The sequence below is a fragment of the Scyliorhinus canicula genome, chromosome 2, assembly GCF_902713615.1.
Source record: "Scyliorhinus canicula chromosome 2, sScyCan1.1, whole genome shotgun sequence".
Lineage (NCBI taxonomy): Eukaryota > Metazoa > Chordata > Chondrichthyes > Carcharhiniformes > Scyliorhinidae > Scyliorhinus > Scyliorhinus canicula.
In genome coordinates, this window is record NC_052147.1 from 221,292,818 (window position 1) to 221,312,542 (window position 19,725).

Genomic DNA, 19,725 nt, shown 5'->3' on the forward strand with positions numbered 1-19,725 from the left:
TGGCTGCATGGGTTTCCCCTGTTAGGTGGTTTGGCCATGATAAATTGGCCTTACGTATCCAAAAAAGATTAGGTGGGGTTACTGGGTTATGGGGATAGGGTGGAGGTGTGGGCTTAAGTAGGGTGTTCTTTCCAAGGGCCGGTGCAAACTCGATGGGCCCAATGCCCTCCTTCTGCACTGTAAATTCGATGATTCTATGTTTCTACAACACAACATAGGAGCATTAGCACATGGAAATTCACACAGAATGCACAAGGGTGATCAAAATGAGATGATTCAATTTATATCTGGTTTGGAATTCTTACCTGGCTGGCATTTATTTCGCCATTTTGGCAAAGTGGACATTGTGATGATGAGGTGTGGGACTGTTGATGATTGCAGAACTGGGGTTGCATTTACTGGTGTCATCGCCAGCTTCTCCAGAAAGAAGTGCATTGTTACTTTTTACCTTCCTCCTACTCCTCGTCATATAGGTCAGGCATTTTCAAAGTAAGGGTCAGTCGCAGGAATTCACGCGCAGCAGCCAGTTTTTAACAATGCCTCCTGCGGGCAGCTTTAAAAATGACGGCCGCGACCAGCTAAAAAATGTGGGCGTGCTGCACACGCGTGCCCGCTCATCAGTGCACATGCGCGGAGCCCAGCGAGAATCACCGCCTCCTCCTGACGTCAGCCCGCTGACCCGAAAGATTTTTTTAAAAATTCAATGCAATCTTCCTGCCTGAAGCATGGCAGAGAGCAGGTTGCGTGCCCCGAATGCCGATGCCACAGGCTTTGGCACGATTGAGAATCCTCCATTTTGTCAGCAGCAAACAAGTAAATGAGGACCAAGCAGGCTCTCCTCTCGCATTAAAGGTAAGAGAAAGTAATGGGTCACGAATGTCAGCCGGCATGGGTCGCAAAGTTCGGCCGGCGTGGGTAGCGAAGGTCGGCCAGCGTGGGTCCCAAAGGTTGGCCGGCTGGTAAAAATGGGTCCCCAGAAAACAAATTTGAAAAACACGGATGTAGTTTGTAACAGGGCCTTTCAAAAGCCCCCCCCCACCCCTCACAAAATTTAATTTATATGGTGCTAATAGTATATTAAAACCTCCCAAGGCTCTTCACAGGAGCATTTTCAAACAACATTTTACACTGACGCAAGTAAGGAGAGATTAGGACTAAATATTTAATCCAAAGAGGGATGTTCTAAGGAGAATCTTAAACGAGTAAAGAGAAGCTGACAAGTTTAGAACTTAGATTCCACCAATGGTAAAGCAATTAAAATCAGGGATGCACAAAAGGCCATCTCTCACCTAACGAAGGAGCTGTGATCCGAAAGCTAGTGATTCGAAACAAACCTGTCGGACTTTAACCTGGTGTTGTAAAACTTCTTACTGTGCCCACCCCAGTCCAACGCAGGGACGTCAAAATCAGAATTAGATGAGTGCAGAAACATTGCAGGGTTTATTAGGTTAAAGGCACTATATAAATACAAGTTATTATTGTTGGGCTCAATGTCGAATTTCTAATCCTCTAGTTATGTTCCTTTGATTATTTAGGATGGTATACGTTAGCTGTGCCATATAATTGCAAGTTGGTGTCATACTTCTGCATTTAGAACATAGAACATAGAACATAGAACAGTACAGCACAGAACAGGCCCTTCGGCCCTCAATGTTGTGCCGAGCCATGATCACCCCATTTAAACCCACGTAACCCACATACCCGTAACCCAACAATCCCCCCATTAACCTTACACTACGGGCAATTTAGCATGGCCAATCCACCTAACCCGCACATCTTTGGACTGTGGGAGGAAACCGGAGCACCCGGAGGAAACCCACGCACACACGGGGAGGACGTGCAGACTCCACACAGACAGTGACCCAGCCGGGAATCGAACCTGGGACCCTGGAGCTGTGAAGCATTGATGCTAACCACCATGCTACCGTGAGGCCATCAGCAGCCAAGCAGCAATTTATTTGCGAACCTTCAATAATCTACCATCGAGACACTATTCCTAGGCCCGATCTTCTGCACTTCATTCATCATTCTATTTTATCATCCAGTTGTCCAATTTACAAGTAACCTTTCACCAAGGTGAAGAACCTCTGGATTCCAAATCTACATTTCCTACACCCCACTCACTTAGGAGCCTTGGTGCAGCCTGCAAAGAGCCACAGCTAAGGGAACCGAAATTGTGTCCAAGAACACTGCAGAACGTTAGTCTGATAGCACAGTTCAACAGCAAAGACCACTGATAATTTTCCTATTACTTAACTACCCAGGATTACCTTACACAGCAGAATTTGCATATTATCCAAAACTGAGCACAAAGAACTCAAGGTATCAAGTGATAGCTTTATCCTTGCAGATATATTGATGAGACTAAATGGTTGGTCAACCATCAACAATGCTGTGGAGTACCACAAATTTCCTGTTTGAAGTCTCCCTTCCTACACTTTCACTCCTCAAAACATAACTCTTTGACTAAGCTTTCAGTCACCTGTCCCAGGGTGTCCTCATGTGACTCAATGCCAGATTCTTTTTGATAATACTCTTGAAGTGTGGTAGAGCATTTACTTCATTCAAGGTGCTATATAAAGGCAAACACTTGTTTTTGTTGTTACATGGTTTAGTACCAAACTGTGCATGGCAATCACCACCCCCCACCACTCCCGAGTTCAAAGATTATTATAACACCCAGGAACAAAATTATGCTTTGATATAGATCCTCCACCTCCCCTACCCCACCACTGCCCATCTCCCCATAATATCCTGATATGCACTTGACATTCACGATAGACACTTTATAGTATCTTGTGAAAATAGTCAGATCCGCAAGATATTGCAGGGGTTCAATGCATTTGGAGAATACATCAATGAATGATCTTCAAGGTGGCTTTAAACTAATCCATTAACCACGCAGTTCTACTCAGAATAAAAAAATCATCCACATTATCAAAGCACATATATCTCTGCATCAAACCATACACTAACAAATGCTTAAAATGCCTGCATTTATTATTTCGTTTTTATAAATTTAGAGTGCCCAATTCTTTTTTTGTTCCAATTAAGGAGCAATTTATTGTGGCCAATCCACCTATCCTGCGCATCTTTGGATTGTGGGGGTAAAACGCATGCAGATATGGAGAGCATGAGCAAACTCCACACGTGCCTACATTTATTATGAAGTGAAGTTACAATAGATTTGTGATTGAATCTTCATTGATGAACAAACTGTTCTTACATAAGCACATTTCAATTTACTATATTTATATAGTGGATCTCAGAAGAGTCTCAAACAGATTCAAAGTTGGGCTAGGCATGTTAGCGGGCACGACATGATAATGTTGATTGCCCCATACTCAGGTCAAGTTGAGGTAGGAAGCATGCAAACTTGCTGCTGTCTGTTTATTTTAATAATTGTGATGTTGCAGCCCAGCGTAAACATGCTGATGTGCAACTGTAACTCAGTAAAAGCATTCAGGGGTGTATATTGCTTGCATGATGTACTATTAGCCTGCACTTCTCAAAGTAACCCGCTCTCGCAACAGCAGGTTGCATCCATGCTACAGAAGGTGCTGGAATCTATAACTGTTAGAAAGTTTTTGAGGGAAGGGAGGAGACTGCCAAACGAAGCAGTAAGTCAGAGAGAAGGCTTCAGAGTTCTCTGATGTGGTGTGGGACATCTTAGTGCAGAGGATTAAGGAGGAGGGAGGTGATGTTTCCATAAGAGGCCAGGAGGCCCTCAAGTCATAACAACCTTTGCCTCATATCCCTCAATAACGTTTGTTGACAAAAATCTAACAGTCTCAACTTTAAAATTACAATGGTAGTCTTCATCTCATAAGTTTTAAAATTAATTGATCAAGCATCAATTTGATTTTGAAGAAGGGAATTCTAAAGCTGTACCTCACTTCACATGGAAATGTTTTCTAATTTCACTTCTGAAGAGTCTGACTCTAATTTTCAGACTTTTCAAAAATTCGTTAATGGGATGTCGCTGGCTGGACCAGCAATGTTTGCCAAGCCTGAGGGCAGCACGGTGGTGCAGTGGTTAGCTCTGCTGCCTCACGCCGCCGAGGTCCCAGTTTCGAACCCGGCTCTGGGTCACTGTTCATGTGAAGTTTGCACATTCTCCTCATGTTTGCGTGGGTTTCCCCCCACAACCCAAAGATATGCAGGGTAGGTGGATTGGAAATGCTAAATTGCCCCATAATTGGAAACAATTAATTGGGTACTCTAAATTTATAATTAAAAAAATTATTGCCCAGGCTTAAATGCCTTGAACTGAGAGGGAACTTAACGGTCAACCACACTGCTGTGGATCTGGAGTCAGATGTGTTACATTCTGTGCTTGGCCTGTAGGAATCATGAACATCTAGTTCTTGATTAGTTAAATGTTTATTCTTAAATAAATGCATGGGTTAGATATCTATGAGAAGTATATCTCAAAACTACTGACTATAATAAATTATCCAAGCGCTACTACAAATATGACTATCCACTATGACGACTATCTCCAGACTCCGAGGTAACAAAGTCACATGCTTGCACTCTACTGCCATCTGCTGGTTGGAGGTCGTATACATTACTGCCACCTTCTGGTTGGAGGTTGTATACATTACTATTTACATGATTGCTTATGCATATCATCACAACATGTAAGCTAGATCAGGTAAAGATGGCAGATTTCTTTCCCTAAAGAATCTTAGTGAACCAGATGTTTTTTTCCAGGTTTTTATTGAATTCAAATTTCACCATCAGCCATGGTGGAATTTGAACCCAGGACCCCACAGCATTACCCTGGGTCTCTGGACTACTAGTCCAGTGATAATACTACTACTCCACTATGCCCTCAAGTCCTAAACTCCTTCTGTTCCATCCTGCCCTTTCTCCATTTTTGCTTTCAGATACCCATTATTTGTCACCTGGTCAAGCAGTGCAGCCTCTAATATTATACAAGGTTAAAATAACTGATGACTGATGAAGTAGCCACAGCACTTCCTCTGACACTCTCAGACATCAGCTCAGAAAAGCTGTGTAGAGTTCTGGTCAGCTCATGGTGAGTCACCGAGCACTGGGCTGCAGGAGGTTCAAGGTAATGGAAAGCATCTGCCAGCTCACAGATAGAGTGAGAATGAGTTCTGCAGCAGAGCAATGATAACTGCCAATGTCTTTCCTCTATTGCCTTTCATCCAAAAAGCCTTGACCAAGGCCATCTTCAGTCCACCTAATGAATGTCAGTAGCTCTCCACCAATTGCACCGCAACCACTAGGGTAGCCAGGCCTGACAAAGGCAGAAAAAGATAGAAAACATAATAATTTATTTAGCCAGATCTCACCGTTCCCTTAATTGCAGTTACTGAAGTTACTTGGATTGTTCTCAATTCAATGGCATATTCTTTCCTTTCACTATTGCTTCTTAGCGGGTGTCTTTATGTTTCATAAATTTGCGCAATTATTTAATTGGACTTAAATTGAATTGATGTACCCTGCTTAGAATGAATTCAAGCTTCAACAGGCACCAGGGAATGCACAAGGGCGAATCTTCCCACTCTGGATGATCCCAGCTCATGGGTTGTATGCATGTACTGCCAACTTCCATCACTGCGACCTACGCTTGAAGTGGCCAGAAACTGTATGGCCGCCATTTAATGAGCTCCAGGTTTCTGTAACACCTGCACAGGTGGCATTGTGGGACTGAACTTTGCAGCCTTCAAATTACTTTTGCTCCAGCCAGCCTGGCGATGCAGAATTTTTGCAATACCTGCAAATGCTGTTCATCAGCAAGTTACAATGAATGCTGAAGCTTGAATTCATTCTAAGCAGGGTACATCAATTCAATTGTAATCCAACTAAATAATTGCGCAAATTTATGAAACATTGAGGTGTCCGCTAAGAGGCAATGGTGGAAGGAAAAATATATGCCATTGAATTGAGAACAAGCTGAGTAACTTCAGTAACTAAGGGAACGGTGAGATCTTGCTCAATAAATTATTAAATTTTCTAGCATGTTATACTTAATTCATACCACGTTTTATCACTAGCAATTATCACTATGTTAGTGATAATTGTGGTTAAGTTAGGTAGTAAAAAAAATACAGAGTGCAGAAAAATAAAAAAAGATTTTGTTTTATTGGACAAAATGGTATATTCTCAACCTTGTTCACTCTTTCCAAATTACCTAATCACCCAAAGACTTTAACTAAGTACTCAGATCTATTTCTTAAACCTAATCATAGAGTTGAACACAATGTACAATTTTTAAAGAAAACGCATCAACAACTACTAGTTCTAGAAAAAACATGCAAAATGTTACAGGCTCACGGAAGGAAGCAAAAGTTCTGCAATTCTTGCTGCAAGTTGCTATGTCAAGGTCTGAGTTCTTGTAAACCAGATAAAACACTGAGTATACAGCAATCATTAGAATATAGTTTTCCATATAATTATCTTGTTCTGACACATTATTTTAGATTATCACACTGTTCATTATAATCTCTTGCCAAAATGTTACACAAATAGGACTTATTCAGTATAACATTTTTACACAAATGCAGATTTCTGATGCAATCCTGCCACTTAAGTCCTACTTTGGGACCAGTGGTTCCAATAAATAAGAAAACTGATGCCCAAACTGGTTGCAGGGCTAGGTTCAAAGTAATTGCTTCTTCTAGCTCAAGTACAAGTTTCTTGTTGAAATATCAGATAAAAACAAAACAAAAATCTAAAACTGCATAAAGCAAGATCAAAAAAAATGGAATCAACTTAACCTAATGTAAACCGGCACTATCCAAGTTTTAATAAAATTCCTAAATTGGAAACCCAATGCATAAAAGCTTGCACAATTTGCATTTATCCTTCGATATCATGGAATAGTTACACATTTACTCAGAATGCAAAATTTACAGTGCTGTTTACTTAAAATATGATGAGCGAAAGGAAAATATGTTTGCAAAACAGAATGCTTGCCAACTGATCAAAGTTGACAGGTCAAATTTCATTCATGTTACAAAAATAAGAAATCTCTTAAAACAAAGGCAGTGCTTAAAGTTAGAAAATGTGGAATTTATTATAATCTTATTACTAGTGTTTACTTTGTTACACTGGGACAGTAGATGCACAAGACAAACTCAGACTTCAATATGCAAAAGCAGTAAACAAGGCCAAACTCATGTTGTACCACATATTTAATGTCACAACGCACAATGACACCATCTGCAATCTCAGTGCTACTCTCATCAACAAAAGTAGGCCTCAAGTGTGGGGCGGAGAACATACTTTGTGATATTATCCAGGTATAGTAACATCACACGATAGAACTGTCACGAACAAGAGGTAAGTTATTTGTTTTATTTATTACTGTTTGCTTACATTTATGACTAGAGACCAGTATTGCCAAGTTGCGTAGGATATTACATTATGTTCAACTGTACATTTTAGGACATTTTTCACCCACAAAAATCTTTTATTAACCAATCAAATAATCAATTTGGCAATATTTTGTCCAACGAAAAGTTATTTTTACAGATTTAATTGAAATTGTAATTATTTGCCAATGGCTTGCTGATAAATTCACTGGGGAGGGGGTTACAACTGTAACAGGACTGGGTTAGGCTCGGCTGTGATGCCCCTATTGTTGAATACCCTGTCAATACTATTTAGAATCACATCGATGCTTGAGCAGAACACTAGAGGACTTCTGGTACACAGAACATGTCAGCACCTTGAGAGGAGGCAGAAGGATTGTGTGTAATGGCAGAGGCAAAAGACATAAAAGACCACAAAAGAAAAACATGGGAAAATGCTTATGTAAACACCATTATTCCTAGGCTTTGCACTGATAATTATTTTCAATTATAAAACCTATTTCTGAAATATCCTTCTATGAACATGTAACAGGTCATCCACAGAACTCAATAAATAGTTAGCTAAACCAGCTTGAAGAAACAATACCCAACATTTGTGCAAATCTTTACAAAATACAGTACCTGTCAACCACACCAGTGACTCTTGGGGAAAATGTTTTCGCAATATATCTAGGTAGTATGCTGCAGCCTCAGTTTCATTGCATATTTTTGAAACTTTCCCAATTTAATCAAGGTTTTTTAAAAATGACTTTTTCTTCACTTCATTGCTGGTTTTGGCATTTCAGTCTGTTATTTCTTGAATAATGTTGTCCTCAATTTTAAAAGGTATATATGTAGAACTTACTTCTTTGCTTTTTAAAAAGAAAGACAGGAAGACATCCGTATACTGCATGTAGTCTCTTGAGGAACAGGCAGTTATTAAATATCAGCTGCATAAACGGTGGTTTAATCAGGAAGTAGCCATTATCCTTCCACTGCACAGTAGTGACAGCTCTCGTAACAGACCGTGTTGTTTTTCAGTTTGTATGAATGATGGAACGAATACATACTGTATTGCCAACAGTTACTGACCTTTTGAGGTCACAAACACACAAGAGACAACTCTGTTATTAGAAAAAAAGGCAGTTCAAAACGAACCACAAACCAAAGCTTCCTTGTATATTTTAAAGATTTCAAGAGCAGCTGGTCTCCACCACACCATCTTGCCTCACACGCAAAACATGGCTGTCTTATTCAGAGATTAGCAATTATTGTAATGAGATACTGTCTGTGGGGTCAAAGCAATACTTCCTGCTGTTCACACATCATGATTTCCTGGAAACAACTAAAAAGCAGGTGGAGCAGTCAGCACACTGATGAGCTTGTACATTTGAATAGGAACTCAAGCAGGTAAACCACATGCACGTCACAACATGGAACTCCACCTGATACCACACAAAATCTTCTGCAAAATAACTTTGACTGCCTTCCTATAATAGATAGCAACCCCAATCTAGACAATCTACTCACAATTTTGAGCACATTATATGGACATAAATAAAACAAACACTACTTATTCTTAGAGGAGGTTTTAATTATATTTTAAATGATATTTTCTAACAGTCATTACAACCTTTACATTTCAAATGAAAAAGTTCAGAAATATCTTTGCCGTTCTCATGTACGGAAACATTAAATTATGAAGAAAAATTAGAAGTAGTGTTAAATGAAAATGAAAAGACAAATGTTTGCAAACAAGAAACCCCAATTTAGTAAGTTTAAATGCAGTTATTTGATATCAGATGGTTTAAAATATTAAATAAGGTAAAAATTGTAATTAATCCAATTTAAACCTTTATATATAACCCTTATTTATTTTGGTCTAAGGAATCCCCTACCATACAGTATTATCAAAGAAATAATAATAATGCAAAAGGAATAGAGCTTTCAATTCACAAAGTCTTTCTTCATACAGGATAGGAAGACATGAGATGCTTGTAACGTTCAATGAAAATTGAGAGTTACAATCTCTCTTTAAAATTACTTTTGATATGTATGATGTGATATAAAGCATGTAATAAGAGCATGGCTTTATATGGATAAAAGCAAATTACTGCGGATGCTGGAATCTGAAACAAAAGGGAAAATGCTGGAAAATCTCAGCAAGTCTGGCAGCATCTGTAGGGAGAGAAAAGAGCGAACATTTCGAGTCCGATGACTCTTTGTCAAAGCTGGCTTTATATGGTTTTAGTCCGATGCGATAGAAAGCATCATGGAAAACTAAAACCCAAGTCAAAGGCTTGAATTCTGATGTGTGGAGGATTCTTCAATTCAAAATAGTTCCAGTTTTAATATTTTTCTATTTCAGCATCACAGACCATTCCTGTAGGTGAACATGTGCAGCATATGACCTGCAAGTCCAGGTTAAACAAGAAACCTTTATAACTTTAATTAAGCTTGCTGATTATATCACATACCCTCAAATGATCTTTCTTGATTTCAAAGGGTGGCACAATAAACACTTTGCTATACTGCAAAACAAATTTATCTAACAAATGGATAAACAAATAGAATGAATGGTGTACAGAAAGTTTGGGGCTAGCGAAGACAGGGAACAGAGCTTAAAATGTTGTCTGAACTGCTTCCAAATTCTGAGAGCAGTCCCATCAATCCTCAGATGTCTTACCCGCCCAAATAAAGGACGACATTAATTTCTGGACTTTGACAAAAAAAGAACTTTGGGAGGAAAATAGGAAGACATTGAAAAATAAATCAAAATCTCGGGAGTACGTCATCTTAATAGTCTGAACCCTGTCCGCCAAGGACAGGGGGGAGGTTAACCCACCTCTAAGTTTGACTTGACACCATTAACCAGACTAGAGTCATTTAATTTATGAAGCAAGACATAATTGTGGGCAACTCGGATCCCCAGATAACGAAAGATAGTCTTGGCCAGGTGAAAAGGGAGTATCCCCAGTTGGGCTCTCCTCCCCAGGGGGTTGACCAGGAAACACCTGCTCTTGTCCAAGTTTAACTTGTACCCAGAGAAGGAGCCAAAAATCCTAAGTAGCTTCATTATCTTGTCAAGGGTACTGGGTCTGTAAAAAGCAGATTATCTGCATATAGAGACATCTGATGCTCCACTTCTCTCCGATTTATCCCACTTCACTTAATAGAGGACCTCAGTGCTATAACAAACGGTTGTATTGCAAAGCAAACAGGAGTGGAGACAGTGGACACCTGTCTTGTGCCCCTATTCAAATGGAAGCAACAGAGTTCAGGACATTCATACATTAGCAGGGGGCCCTATACAGTAGTCGAATGCAGGATATAAACTTGTGGCCAAATCCAAACCTTCCAAGAATCTCAAACAGATATTCCCACTCCACTCTATCAAATGCCTTTTCAGCATCGAGGGAAGCGATCAGCTCCGGTTTGGGCACTGAGGAGGGGAAAAGGACAATGTTCAGCAGGTGATGTATATACAGTTGTCGACTCTGAATGATGCCTGTCTGATCCTCTGAGATCACCTATGGGAGGCAAGGCTCCAGCCGCAGTGCCAGCACTTCGGCCAGTAAATGAACAACCATATTTAAGAGTGAGATAGGTCAATATGAACCACACTCTGTTGGGTCTTTGTCTTTATTGAGAATCAAGGAAATAAAGGCTTGTGTGAGGGTAGAGGGCAAAAAACCCTGGGAAAAAGAATCAATAAATACATCCAGAATTAAAGGCACCAACTGTCCAGTGAACTTCTTATAAAATTCAATTGGAAGCAATTGGGCCAGGAGCTTTACCAATCTGCATCAACCCAATGCATTTTATAATTTCCTCCGGGCCCAATGGAGATTCCAACTCCTCGCTCCTCTCGCCCTCCACAGCTGGGATGGTTAAGTTGTCCAAAAGGTCAGACATGACCGATCCCTCACCTGGAGGTTCCAATCTAGTGACCCCGATAGAACTACTCAAAAGCCACATTAACCCGAGGAGGGTCAGAAGCTAAGCAGCCGCTCGAGTTATGTATCTGTAGGATCTCCGGGAATGCCGTCTGTTGCTTCAGCTGGTGAGCCAAAAGGTGACTGGCCTCCTGTATTCATAAAACATACCCCTAGAGTGTTGCAGCTGGCCCACCGCTCATTCTGTTGACGATAGCTAAATTGTGTCTGCAGCTTTTTCCTACTTGCCAAAAACTCTGGGGTAGGGGCAAGTGAGTACTGGTGGTCCACCTCAGGAATGGAGTCCATCAGCCTCTGCTCTCGCTATCCTCACCATGTGCGGTTTAAAGGAGATAATCTCTACCCTGAGGACTACCTTAAGTGTTTCCCACAGTCGAGGTGGTGAGATTTACTCACTTTTATTAAATTTTATATAGTCCCCAATGCAGTGGCGTGCAGAGGTCTGGTGATGCCCGGGGCAAATCTTGATTGTATGCCCCAAAGCCCCACGTAAATATTTCATTAAATATCACCAAAAAACCTATAGAAAACGTAGTTGCACCCGTTCTAGAGCTATTCACTGACCTCTTTATCTTTAATGTTGCACCGACATGGAAAAAAACTAAAGGCCATCTAACCTACACTATGCCCTTATCATCCATATGCTTATCCAATAAACTTTTAAATGCCCTCAATGTTGGCAAGTTCACTACTGTTGCAGGTAGGGCATTCCACGGCCTCACCACTCTTTGCGTAAAAAACCCACCTCTGACCTCTGTCCTATATCTATTACCCCTCAATTTAAGGCTATGTCCCCTCGTGCTAGCCACCTCCATCCGCGGGAGAAGGCTCTCGCTGTCCACCCTATCTAACCCTCTGATCATTTTGTATGCCTCTATTAAGTCACCTCTTAACCTTCTTCTCTCTAACGAAAACAACCTCAAGTCCATCAGCCTTTCCTCATAAGATTTTCCCTCCATACCAGGCAACATCCTGGTAAATCTCCTCTGCACCCGTTCCAAAGCTTCCACGTCCTTCCTATAATGAGGCGACCAGAACTGTGCGCAATACTCCAAATGCGGCCGTACTAGAGTTTTGTACAACTACAACATGACCTCATGGCTCCTGAACACAATCCCTCTACCAATAAAGGCCAACACACCATAGGCCTTCTTCACAACCCTATCAACCTGGGTGGCAACTTTCAGGGATCTATGTACATGGACACCGAGATCCCTCTGCGCATCCACACTACCAAGAATTTTACCATTAGCCAAATATTCCGCATTCCTGTTATTCTTTCCAAAGTGAATCACCTCACACTTCTCCACATTAAACTCCATTTGCCACCTCTCAGCCCAGCTCTGCAGCTTATCTATGTCCCTCTGTAACCTGCAACATCCTTCCGCACTGTCTACAACTCCACCGACTTTAGTGTCGTCTGCAAATTTACTCACCCATCCTTCTGTGCCCTCCTCTAGGTCATTTATAAAAATGACAAACAGCAACGGCCCCAGAACAGATCCTTGTGGTACGCCACTCGTAACTGAACTCCATTCTGAACATTTCCCATCAACTACCACTCTCTGTCTTCTTTCAATTAGCCAATTTCTGATCCGCATCTCTAAATCACCCTCAATCCCCAGCCTCCGTATTTTCTGCAATAGCCGACCGTGGGGAACCTTATCAAACGCTTTACTGAAATCCATATACACCACATCAACTGCTCTACCCTCGTCTACCTGTTCAGTCACCTTCTCAAAGAACTCGATAAGGTTTGTGAGGCATGACCTACCTTTCACAAAACAATGCTGACTATCCCTAATCATATTATTCCTATCTAGATGATTATAAATTGTATCTTTTATAATCCTCTCCAAGACTTTACCCACCACAGACGTTAGGCTCACCGGCCTATAGTTACCGGGGTTATCTCTACTCCCCTTCTTGAACAAAGGGACCACATTTGCTATCCTCCAGTCCTCTGGCACTATTCCTGTAGCCAATGATGACCTAAAAATCAAAGCCAAAGGCTCAGCAATCTCTTCCCTGGCTTCCCAGAGAATCCTAGGATAAATCCCATCAGGCCCCGGGGACTTATCTATTTTCACCTTGTCCAGAATTGCCAACACTTCTTCCCTACGCACCTCAACGCCATCTATTCTAATAGCCTGGGTCTCAGCATTCTCCTCCACAATATTATCTTTTTCCTGAGTGAATACTGACGAAAAGTATTCATTTAGTATCTCGCTTATCTCCTCAGCCTCCACACACAACTTCCCACCACTGTCCTTGACTGGCCCTACTCTTACCCTAGTCATTCTTTTATTCCTGACATACCTATAGAAAGCTTTTGGGTTTTCCTTGATCCTACCTGCCAAAGAATTCTCATGTCCCCTCCTTGCTCGTCTTAGCTCTCTCTTTAGATCCTTCCTCGCTTCCTTGTAACTATCAAGCGCCCCAACTGAAACTTCACGCCTCACCTTCACATAGGCCTCCTTCTTCCTCTTAACAAGAGATTCCACTTCTTTGGTAAACCACGGTTGCCTCGCTCGACCCCTTGCTCCCTGCCTGACTGGTACGTACTTATCAAGAACATGCAATAGCTGTTCCTGAACAAGCTCCACATATCCAGTGTGCCCAACCCTTGCAGCCTACTTCTCCAACCTACACATCCTAAGTCATGTCTAATAGCATCATAATTGCCCTTCCCCCAGCTATAACTCTTGCCCTGCGGGGTATACTTATCCCTTTCCACCACTAACGTAAAGATCACCGAATTGTGGTCACTGTTTCCAAAGTGCTCACCTACCTCCAGATCTAACACCTGGCCTGGTTCATTACCCAAAACCAAATCCAATGTGGCCTCGCCTCTTGTTGGCCTGTCAACATATTGTGTCAGGAAACCCTCCTGCACACATTGTACAAAGAACGACCCATCTAATGTACTCGAACTATATCTTTTCCAGTCAATATTTGGAAAGTTAAAGTCTCCCATAACAACTACCCTGTTCTTTCGCTCTTTTCCAGAATCATCTTCGCCATCCTTTCCTCTGCATCCCTAGAACTATTAGGTGGCCTATAGAAAACTCCCAACAGGGTGACCTCTCCTTTCCTGTTTCTAACCTCAGCCCATATTACCTCGGAAGAAGAGTCCCCATCTAGCATCCTTTCCGCCACTGTAATACATAGAACATAGAACGATACAGCGCAGTACAGGCCCTTCGGCCCTCGATGTTGCACCGACATGGAAAAAAAAAACTAAAGGCCATCTAACCTACACTATGCCCTTATCATCCATATGCTTATCCAATAAATTTTTAAATGCCCTCAATGTTGGCGAGTTCACTACTGTTGCAGGTAGGGCATTCCACGGCCTCACCACTCTTTAATACTGTCCTTGACAAGCAGCGTCGCACCTCCCCCTCTTTTGCCCCCTTCTCTGACCTTACTAAAACACCTAAACCCCGGAACCTGCAACAACCATTCCTGTCCCTGCTCTATCCATGTCTCTGAAATGGCCACAACATCGAAGTCCCAGGTACCAACCCATGCTGCCAGTTCCCCTACCTTATTTCGTATACTCCTGGCATTGAAGTAGACACACTTCAAACCACCTACCTGAACACTGGCACCCTCCTGCGAAGTCAAATCTGTGCTTCTGACCTCTATACTCTCAATCTCCCGTACCCCAAAACTACAATCCAGGTTCCCATGCCCCTGCTGAATTAGTTTAAACCCCCCCAAAGAGCACTAACAAATCTTCCCCCCAGGATATTGGTGCCCCTCAGGTTCAGATGTAGACCATCCTGTCTATAGAGGTCCCACCTTCCCCAGAAAGAGCCCCAGTTATCCAGAAATCTGAATCCCTCCCGCCTGCACCATCCCTGTAGCCACGTGTTTAATTGCTCTCTCTCCCTATTCCTCATCTCACTATCACGTGGCACGGGCAACAACCCAGAGATAACAACTCTGTTTGTTCTCGCTCTGAGCTTCCATCCTAGCTCCCTAAAGGACTGCCTGACATCCTTGTCCCCTTTCCTACCTGTGTCGTTAGTGCCAATGTGGACTACGACTTGGGGCTGCTCCCCCTCCCGCTTAAGGACCCGGAAAACACGATCCAAGACATCATGTACCCTTGCACCTGGGAGGCAACATACCAAACGTGAGTCTCTCTCGCTCCCACAAAATCTCCTATCTGTGCCCCTGACTATTGAGTCCCCAATTACTAATGTTCTACTCCTTTCCCCCCTTCCCTTCTGAGCAACAGGGACAGACTCCGTGCCAGAGGCCCGTACCCCATGGCTTACCCCTGGTAAGTCGTCCCCCCCACAAGTATCCAAAACGGTATACTTGTTACTCAGGGGAACGACCCCAGGGGGTCCCTGCACTGACTGCTTCTTCCCAGTCCCTCTTACAGTTACCCATCTATCTCCAGTCTTTGGTGTAACTACTTCCCTGAAGCTCCTATCTATGACCCCCTCTGCCTCCCGAATGATCCGAAGTTCATCCAGCTCAAGCTCCAGGTCCCTAAAACGGTTTTTGAGGAGCTGGAGTTGGGTGCACTTCCCACAGATGAAATCAGCAGGGACACTGACGGCGTCCCTCACCTCAAACATTCTGCAGGAGGAGCATTGTACTGCCTTCCCTGACATCACCTCTAGATTTTAAAAAAAAACAAGAAGAAGAAAAAGAAACGAAGAGCTTACCTGATATTCCCTCAAACCCTGCTCCCGGTGAAAGGTAAGCAAATTTAAAGGCACTCACTCACTTTCACGACAGGCCCCAAGCTGCCTCTAGGTCATCTCTAAGGTATAGGACGGCTGCCTGAGGTTAAATTGCGCTGTAAGAGTTAGTCAATTTCCCCTTAGCGCTGGGATTCTAGGGATATTGTTCTCTTCTTCAGTCATTTTGCTTTGCAGCAATGGGTGAGATGTTATGTCTCGAAAGTTGTGCCTCCCTCCTCTGCAACCCCCATGGAGAAGGATAAGAGCAGCAACGTCATGGAAATACTGTTATGACCCTTGTGGAAACAAACTACAAACAACCCAACTAAGACCAATATACAAGACTTCACTTTTATATTAGCAATCACACCAAAATCAACGTAAATTAAACATGAATTAACAGGAAAATTGCAATAATATGACCGATAAATTACACATAGCAGATACAAAGACATATCTCACACATTTCTCAGTCAGCCCATTCAGCACGTATCGCATTCATTTCGGCCACAAGATCCTTCAAAACGTTGAACTTCTTCAAATCAAATTCCATCTTCATTTCTCTAAAGCTTTAGCACCAAGTCTCATCAAACACCGGCATTACTTCACCCAATTTCCACAAATATAATTTTCACAGTCGACACATTTCCAGATCCCTTCTTCTTCACAAAACCCTGGTCATGTGGGGCCTGTTTGTGCACTATGCCAGTGCATAAAGGGTCCACAAATCCAGATATAAAGCTCTGTTCAAGATCCGAGCTCCAGCAGCTTGCAGTCAAGTAGAACATAGAACATAGACCAGTACAGCACAGAACAGGCCCTTCAGCCCTCGATGTTGTGCCGAGCAATGATCACCCTACTCAAACCCACGTATCCACCCTATACCCGTAACCCAACAACACCCCCCCCAACCTTACTTTTTTAGGACACTACGGGCAATTTAGCATGGCTAATCCACCTAACCCGCACATCTTTGGACTGTGGGAGGAAACCGGAGCACCCGGAGGAAACCCACGCACACACGGGGAGGACGTGCAGACTCCGCACAGACAGTGACCCAGCCGGGAACCGAACCTGGGACCCTGGAGCTGTGAAGCATTTATGCTAACCACCATGCTACCGTGCTGCCCCTGTCTCTGAGAATCTCCCATTTATAGGACCCTGGGCTTTAAGTATAAAGGGTAAAAGGGCAAAAGTTAAGAGGCCATGATGAATCTTCATAAAATACTGGTTCTGTCCCAAATGGGTGCCCCTGGCCCAAATGTCAAATTCTGGGCACGACAGTTTAGTAAGTTGACAACTATAGAGAGGGTGCAGAGAAGAGTTTAAAAATGGATCAAAAGATAAAGATAAAGAATAAATAAAACTCACCCATGGTGGCATTGATTGCCGTCGATTTGGGAGAACTTGCTCCCTTTTTGTTCACGCTCCAGCCGCCGAGTGCAAAGCCGCCTCTTCACCAGCGGCGACCGCGGTGCGCAGGCGCGCTCCGGCCGACCGCGGTGCGCAGGCGCGCTCCGGCCGACCGCGGTGCGCAGGCGCGCTCCGGCCGCCCGCGGTGCGCAGGCGCGCTCCGGCCGCCCGCGGTGCGCAGGCGCGCTCCGGCCGCCCGCGGTGCGCAGGCGCGCTCCGGCCGCCCGCGGTGCGCAGGCGCGCTCCGGCCGCCCGCGGTGCGCAGGCGCGCTCCGGCCGCCCGCGGTGCGCAGGCGCGCTCCGGCCGCCCGCGGTGCGCAGGCGCGCTCCGGCCGACCGCGGTGCGCAGGCGCGCTCCGGCCGACCGCGGTGCGCAGGCGCGCTCCGGCCGACCGCGGTGCGCAGGCGCGCTCTGGCTGACCGCGGTGCGCAGGCGCGCTCCGGCCGCCTGCGGTGCGCAGGCGCTCCGTTCTCTTCACGCTGCTGCCCCCATCCAATCGATGCCCGGGGCCAGCGCACCATCGGCCCCCCCCTCTGCACGCCACTGCCCCAATGGCAGTGGATATATGTTCACAAAATGTCTTGTCCGCTAATACTGTCATGTCCAACGTCCATGGCGGAGGTTGGAAGGGACCTGACTCGAGTGCCAAATCAACCAAGTGCAGGGCATGGTCCAAAATCACAAATCGTCCCCCATATCTGCTCCCCCACCCTCCCAATCTGCTCCACGAAAAACAACAAAGCTCCGGGCATCCCTGATGGAGTCAGAGATTTGGACTTGGACCGATCCAAGGTTCAGGACACAATTTGGGATGAATAAAATTCATATTATCCCAGTTTGGGGCATAGATATTAACCAGAACTACTGGAGTGCCCGCTAAAGAGCCACAAACTTGAGGTCAGCCAAGACCCTAGAGGCAGAAAACTGAACCCTTTTGTTCATTAATACTGCTGCACCTCTGGCCCGAGCATCAAAGCCCACCACTTTCACGGTCTGGTTTCTGACCTGCAATAGTCTCTTTCAAAAACACATCGGAATTTAAGCTCTTACGTTGAGCAAATACTTTTGACATTTTCACTGGGCCATTCAAACCCCTGATGTTCCAGGTGACTAAACAAATTGGGGGGGGGGGGGGGGGGGGGGGGGGGGGGGGGTCTCCCATCCCCCTCAATCTGGAGTCAGCTATTTCCAACAAGAGAGATTACCTAACTTATTATTTATTTTAAATTTAGAGTACCCAGCTCTTTGTTTTCTCCAATTAAGGGGCTAATTTAGTGCGGCCAATCCACCTAGCCTGCTTTGGGTTGTCGGGTTGAGACCCACACAAACATAAGAATATAAGAACTAGGAGCAGGAGTAGGCCATCTGGCCCCTCGGGTCTGCTCCGCCATTCAATGAGATCATGGCTGATATTTTGTGGACTCAGCTCCACTTTCCAGCCCGAACACCATAACCCTTAATTCTTCAAAAACTATCTACCTTTACCTTAACAACATTTAATGAAGGAGCCCCAACTGCTTCACTGGGCAAGGAATTCCATAGATTCACAACCCTTTGGGTGAAGAAGTTCTTCCTAAACTCAGTCCTAAATCTACTTCCCCTTATTTTGAAGCTATGCCCCTAGTTCTGCTTTCACCCGCCAGTGGAAACATGAGGAGCGTGTGCAAACTCCACACAGACAGTGACCCAGGGCCGGGATCTAAACAGGGTCCTCAGCACCGTGAGGCTGCATTGATTACCCAAATGGTGCATAAAAGATACAGCAACCAAGCCTCCCCAAGATGGCCACCAAACTAAATCCCAAGACTGAACAAAGAAAAATCTGCAGGCACCATTAGCAAACTATCCCGAACTCCAACCCACCCCTCTCGGATACTACCACACCCAAATGCACATACAAATAAAAGCAAGGCAAACACAAATTAAAATTAAATTATAACAAACCTAAACAAAACAAGAACTCTCAGCTCATTATCTAAAAAAAACTACTATAACGAGCTGCAGCCAACTATTCACCGCTCCCATTAGAATAGAATTTACAATGCCGAAGAAGGCCATTCAGCCCATTGAGTCTGCACCGCCGCCTGGAAAGTGCACCCCACCTAGGCCCACACCTCCACACTATCCCCGCAAGCCAGCAACTCCACGTAAAATTTTTGCACACTAAGGGCAATTTAGCATGGCCAATCCACCTAACTTGCACATCTTTGGACTGTGGGAGGAAACTGGAGCACCGGAGAAAACCCACGCAGAAACGGAGAGAACGTGCAGACTCCACATAGCCAGTCACCCAACCAGGAATCGAAACCTGGGTCCCTGGA

At 44.0% G+C, this 19,725-nt stretch overlaps 1 protein-coding gene across 14 annotated transcripts in view; it reads right to left on the bottom strand.

Moving 5' to 3' along the window:
• The window catches only part of baz2ba (bromodomain adjacent to zinc finger domain, 2Ba), a 563,986-nt gene that overhangs the window by 356,884 nt on the left and 187,377 nt on the right, over positions 1 to 19,725 (bottom strand). For 7 of the 14 annotated variants that reach the window (XM_038789624.1, XM_038789623.1, XM_038789614.1 and 4 more), the window contains exon 1: positions 8,194 to 8,579. The exons of 3 other annotated variants lie outside the window; for them this stretch is intronic. In XM_038789624.1, the coding sequence (XP_038645552.1) occupies positions 8,194 to 8,284 (91 nt within the window). In that variant the 5' untranslated portion in view covers positions 8,285 to 8,579. 4 more of the 14 variants (XM_038789621.1, XM_038789620.1, XM_038789609.1 and 1 more) reach the window with 2 other exon arrangements.